Below are 6000 nucleotides of genomic sequence, written 5' to 3'. Positions count from 1 at the left end.
GATTCATCTTCTTGATCTTCTGTCTGAAATGAGCAAGTTGTGTAAGTCGGTCAAAGGTCAAGTTTCGGTCAACTGCAAGTTTACTGAAAAGAAATGTCATGTTTAACTTTTACAGAAAGATACTAGAGAGTTGACTCCACGAAGTCTGGAATCTTCAAAAACATTTTCTGTCTGTTCTTAAACAAACTTAATCTTTTTTCCTTGACTTTTAATAACCTCTTACATCACAAAAACACACCTCTGTCTGGTCATCGACCAATCAGAAAGTTCTCAAATGAACCGGAAGTGACCTCTTTTAAAAGGTGCAACACTTCCTAGTTCACAGAAGTTCTGAAGTTCTGAGAAGTTCTGAGTAGTTCTGGGAAGAACGCTCAGGAGAACGCTGAGAGAATGCTGTGAGTTGGTTCCGAGAGCAGCAGAGTTCAGAATGCTCAGGACATCTGCGACTAAGCTGAACAAGAGAAGTTCAGAGGAATTATGAAGAAGTCTGTTCTAGGATGATCTCACGACTCCGAACGGTTTTTGCTATTCTTACGGAGACGCTGAAAAGTGGCTTGAAGTGGAACTTTACGCCGGAACTGACATATCTTCAGAAAGGTAAAAAGTCGATCTTCAACCGCAAAGCGTACCGTTGGGTAAGCTGGGTCCAGAAGGAGCGTGTTGTTCTGGTTATAACAGACAAATTCCCTCACCCATCTCTCTCAACTTAAACTTCAATTTCCATCTTTAAACTCTTCTATCCTGCTAGAAATCATTCCAGATATTTTCAGAAATGTCTGTTGTGAAGCAAGGTTTTCAACCATCGCCGTATGGTCTTCTAATTGTAAACTGATTAATTAACCTGTTGTTATTTTCAATTTTGCCAAATTAATGTAAATGTTTGATGTTAAATTTTGATTCTGAAAATAAATGACCACGTTCATTTTGATGGGTCAAAGAAAATTAACGTCTCACGTTACATTTTTAATTATTCAATGCACGATATTATTCAGTCCAGAAAAATGAATGAATCCGTTTAATTTATGAATATATCACAGAATATGTTCATCTGCATTTGTGGCTAATTAGCCCTTTTCAAACTACAAATTTAAAGAAAAGTTGATTAAAGAAATCTGTAAAGACACACAAAGGCAAAGGCAGAGAGCAATAACGTTTTTGCCGAAGTCTGTTTGTGTGTGTGTTTGTTAGCAAACGCACAAATAAAAAAAACAAAAGCTGTTAAAGTTGTTAAAGTTAAATCACTAAATGGGTTTTAATGAGTTTTTTAAGTTGACATCTACAACTGATCACTTTTTGAAGTCAAGTAATTTAAAAATGGCCACCACAGCAACGCTATTTTAGCAAACAAAAACGGTTAGCCTGAGAAAAGAGTAATAGAAATACTATATTTGCTAAATGTTCTTCATTTACAGCTGTTTTTAACGTAATGCTGCATGAAAGACTTTATTGGAAGTAGGCTGATGTGATTTGTGTGTGTGCTCAGGGCTCGTTCCGGTGTGGTCCCTGTAAAACAGGTTATGTTGGGGATCAAACGAGTGGCTGTAGACCTGAGAGGGCTTGTGGGAATGGTCAACCCAATCCATGCCACGCCAGTGCAGAATGCATCGTTCATCGTGACGGCACAATCGAGTGTCAGGTGATACAGTCTAAATATGTTTTATCACTGATGGTGGTAATGTAACATACCATGGTGAATAAAAACAGTTTGCAAATCATTTTTCATCCTCAGTGTGGAGTGGGATGGGCTGGTAACGGCTACCTCTGTGGTTCTGACGTAGACATTGACAGTTTCCCCGACGAGAAGCTGAACTGTTCTGACAGAAACTGCAACAAGGTGACTTTAATTATTGTCTGCAGAAATAGACACAATTTATTCAGGTGCAAATATTTAAAAGAGAGATTTCAGATGTTTTGAAGGGTGTGCCTTTGAAATATTAGTGGTCAGTATCTTACCTGCAGTAGACAACAGCCTAAAAAAAAAATTCAGCTGTCTTTTTTTAAGGAGTATTGAAGGTGTGGGGTTCATAAACTTTAACAAGAAGTTTGTTGTTGCAGGATAACTGTCTCACTGTACCCAACTCTGGTCAAGAGGATACTGATGGTGACGGAATTGGGGACGCCTGTGATGATGACGCAGACGGCGATGGGATCCCTGACATACAGGTTCATCCACAGACACACTCACGTTCATGTTTTTCCATAAGAGTTCATTAACAGAGAATAAAACCCACTCTGCACAGGATAACTGTAAGCTGGTGCCCAATGTGGACCAGAGAAACACTGATGAGGATGATTTCGGGGACGCCTGTGATAACTGCCCTGTGGTCGAAAACAGCGACCAAAAAGACACAGACATGGACAAATACGGTGATAAGTGTGATGACGATATAGATGGAGATGGTGAGAATCCACTTCAATATATAAAGTTTAATAACAGAATAAAACCTTTTACAAAGTAACTAATCAGGTCTATAGTAGCCTGATACATGCTTTATAATCCAGGTAGAAAAATCTAAAAAAATTAAATCTGGTCTTCTGGACATTCAAAAAAAAAAAAAGCAAAACAACAACAACAACAAAAATGTAGAAACGCATCGTCTTTCGGATGAAAGACGAAACATTTCTACATTTTTTTGTTGTTGTTTTGTTTTTTGAATGTCCAGAGGACCAGATTTAACTTTTTTAGAGGTCTATAGTAGATTTTTATGAATATGTCTGAACAGCTTATAATGTAATTAAACTATTTAAATATAAATAAAATGGTAGTTTAAGAAGGCAGCACGGTGGCGCAACTGGTAGAGCTGCTGCCTCCTGCTGCCTCCCAGCAAGCAGGTCCTTGGTTCAAATCCCGGTGCAGGGGCCTTTCTGGGTGGAGTTTGCATGTTCTCTCCGTGCATGCGTGGGTTTTCTCCAGGTACTCCAGTTTCCTCCCACAGGCCAAAAACATGCATGTTAGGCTGATTGGTAACTCTAAATTGTACCTAGGTGTGAGTGAGAGAGTGAATGGTTGTTTGTCTCGTTTGTCTCTATGTGGCCCTGTGATGGACTTACGACCCGTCCAGGGTGTACCCCGCCCCTCACACAGTGATTGCTGGACGTGGGCACCGGCGACCTCCGTGACCCAAAATGGAAGAAGCGGGTAAAAGATAATGGATGGATGGATGGTAGTTTAAGAAAGAACCATGAAGTACTTTGCGTTAATTATTTTTAAATCATTAGGCTTTATCATAAAATTTATTCTAATATTTAAAATCATAATTCTCTTATGTCAGGAATTCCCAACCACCTGGACAACTGCAAGAAGGTTCCCAACGTTGACCAGAAAGATCGAGACGGAGACAAAGTGGGAGACGCCTGTGACAGCTGTCCTTATGTCTCCAACCCTGACCAGGTGAAAAATGGGTTCCTTTTCTTTTCACAAACACCATTTTCACATAAAGACAGAACTCTGCTCCTGTTAACGTCCAGGAGGTTTTCCTCATGGAGGTTGCTACATCAGAACCATAGATCCAAAGAGTGAAGCATAGGAGAAAGAAAAGACAATGAGTCGATACAATTTGGCTCATTTTGACTCTGACCATCGTCATTGTTCTTCAAGTTGTTGCTCTGCTGGCAGCTTTATTCTGATGTCTTTCATAAATGATCGATATCAAGCCCTGAGACCAGGAATAACTCTACATGTCCCCCGAACATCCTCAAAGGAAACCAAAACATTTTCAAATGAATCAATGAAAACAACTTATTAATAAATCTTGATGTCACATAAAATTAGACCTATCATAGCTTTATTGTCACAAATACCAGTTTACAGACAGGTGTGGTCATATACCAAGAAAACGTGGAAGTGTTTTGACCAAGCGTGCTACGTTTTTGTTAGTGGCGGACTGAAGTGTTTTCGAACACATCTACTTGATTGAATATTAGTCTGACATCAATGATTCAGACACAAATAATTAAAACTTTTAACTGTGCAATATTTAAGGAAGATATAATTCTGTTTATGGTAAATTAGCATGTCTGTGTTTCAGTCGGGGTGTAGCTCTTAGACTTCTTTGACTCAGTCAAAATGACCCTTTGGGGGATTCCTGCCCATCCCTTCCTAGAATAGCATTGTGTTAACAGCTCAAGTCTTGTTTTTCAGATGGATGCAGACAATGACCTGATTGGAGACCCATGTGACACCAACAAGGACAGGTAGATTGTGCGACCTCTTGAGTCTCTTTAACGTTCATCTGTAATGCTCCTTTATTAAAAATCTATACAATCTTCAGTGATGGCGACGGCCACCAAGACTCCCGGGACAATTGCCCAGCCGTCATCAACAGCTCTCAACTGGACACCGACAAGGATGGAAAGGGAGACGAGTGTGATGATGACGACGATGACGATGGTATCCCCGATCTGCTTCCTCCTGGTCCTGACAACTGCCGTCTGATCCCCAACCCACTGCAGGAGGACTTGGATGGTGGATAGCACTTATGACATATTCAAGCTGATGGGAACTTTGTCTTTTACTCAGTAAAAGCTTTACCTCTCCCTCCGAACAGGTGATGGTGTTGGTGACGTGTGTCAGAAGGATTTTGACAACGACACAATAATTGATCCCATTGACGCTTGTCCGGAAAACGCTGAGGTTACTCTCACTGACTTCAGGGAGTACCAGACGGTTGTTTTAGACCCTGAAGGAGAAATACAGACAGACCCCAACTGGGTGGTGCTGAACCAGGTTGAAAGACCCTTTATTATTATTTTTTTTGTGTGTGTTTCATTTATGTCACAAAATACAATGTTTATTTAAAATCCCTTGTTTTGTTTGTTCAGGGCAGAGAAATTGTCCAGACTATGAACAGTGATCCTGGTTTGGCTGTTGGTAAGAAATGTATTGAAACCCTGGAGACTTCAGCCAAGACATACCTGAAGGATACTATCATAAACAGATGTATATAGAACTACATGTTTATAATGTTTACCACCTGCAAAGGAAACACATGACATAAGATTTTAAAAAGGTTACCATTAGCATTTGTAGCTAAAGCTGACTCAAGGTACTTATTGTAACATTATAAAAACCAGACAAAATAGGAAATCAAGTAAGTAACAAATTCTGCACAGCGCAATTTTTCTTATATCAATGGTTACTACATCCTTAAAATAAACATTGGCAAACAAAATTTGTGAATGGCTGCCAACTACCACATGCATTTGTAGTTGAGTTCTAAGAAATCGGCCGAAGTGACTAAAAAAGTTAAACAACGATGAAAGTCCATGAAATAGCTGTTTAGATCAAGACATCCAATATGTTTTGGTACATTTTATTCTCAGATTTGTTGAGTAAAGTCTGCAAATAAAAGATATGTGCTAAGCTGAAAACTTGCTGGTCTGGCAGAGGTTTTGGTAAAGCTGCGTGTGTTTGAGTGCCAACATCTGTATTTTCTGTGCTGCTCCATTCTGCTTGATCCTCAGTATTTATTATTGACCTTTTACCTGATCTCTTTAAGCAGCAGATCTACTCTTATTCAATACAATTCAAAAATACTTTATTAATCCCAAAGGGAAATTAAGTTTAGTTGTAGCTCATCATCCTGGTTTCATTCAAGAGTTGTTATAGATGCTGATAGCTGTGGACAGGAAGGATCTCCTGCAGTGAATCTGAAGAATCTGGCCACAGATGCTGATCCGTCCACACGGATCCAGCTTGCTGTCAGATCTGGCAGGTTTCTTGGTCCTCCTGGGAGGCAGGACTGCCTGAATGCTGGGCAGTATTCCTCCCTGAGCAATGGTCACTCCTCCCAGCAGTCTGCCAAGCTCCTCGTCACCACAGACAGACAGCTGAAGGTGCCAGGAGATGATATTGGTCCTCCCGTTGTCACAAGCAGAGTTTCCCCACCAGATCAAGGATCTCGGCGGTCAAGTACTCGAGCACCACCAACAAGTTGACGGAAATTTGTCCACGGCGCCTCCTTTTCAACTCATTTGGGATTTGGGGCTGTAGTTGAGATA

At 40.3% G+C, this 6000-nt stretch overlaps 1 protein-coding gene across 1 annotated transcript in view; it reads left to right on the top strand.

Moving 5' to 3' along the window:
• The window catches only part of LOC119430598 (cartilage oligomeric matrix protein), a gene marked incomplete at its 5' end in the record, with an annotated part of 568315 nt that overhangs the window by 558129 nt on the left and 4186 nt on the right, over positions 1-6000 (top strand). Inside the window, 9 exons of the mRNA XM_037698029.1 lie at positions 1484-1636; positions 1730-1834; positions 2056-2163; positions 2241-2400; positions 3273-3391; positions 4142-4194; positions 4272-4465; positions 4548-4726; positions 4822-4870. Of these exons, the coding sequence (XP_037553957.1) occupies positions 1484-1636; positions 1730-1834; positions 2056-2163; positions 2241-2400; positions 3273-3391; positions 4142-4194; positions 4272-4465; positions 4548-4726; positions 4822-4870 (1120 nt within the window). The remainder of the gene's footprint in view (positions 1-1483; positions 1637-1729; positions 1835-2055; positions 2164-2240; positions 2401-3272; positions 3392-4141; positions 4195-4271; positions 4466-4547; positions 4727-4821; positions 4871-6000) is intronic.

The sequence above is a fragment of the Nematolebias whitei genome, chromosome 3 (assembly GCF_014905685.2).
Source record: "Nematolebias whitei isolate Nwh7 chromosome 3, NemWhi1, whole genome shotgun sequence".
In the NCBI taxonomy this organism is placed as follows: Eukaryota; Metazoa; Chordata; class Actinopteri; order Cyprinodontiformes; family Rivulidae; genus Nematolebias; species Nematolebias whitei.
Note: the sequence above shows the minus strand (reverse complement) of the source record. Positions and strands in the feature narration are given on the sequence as shown.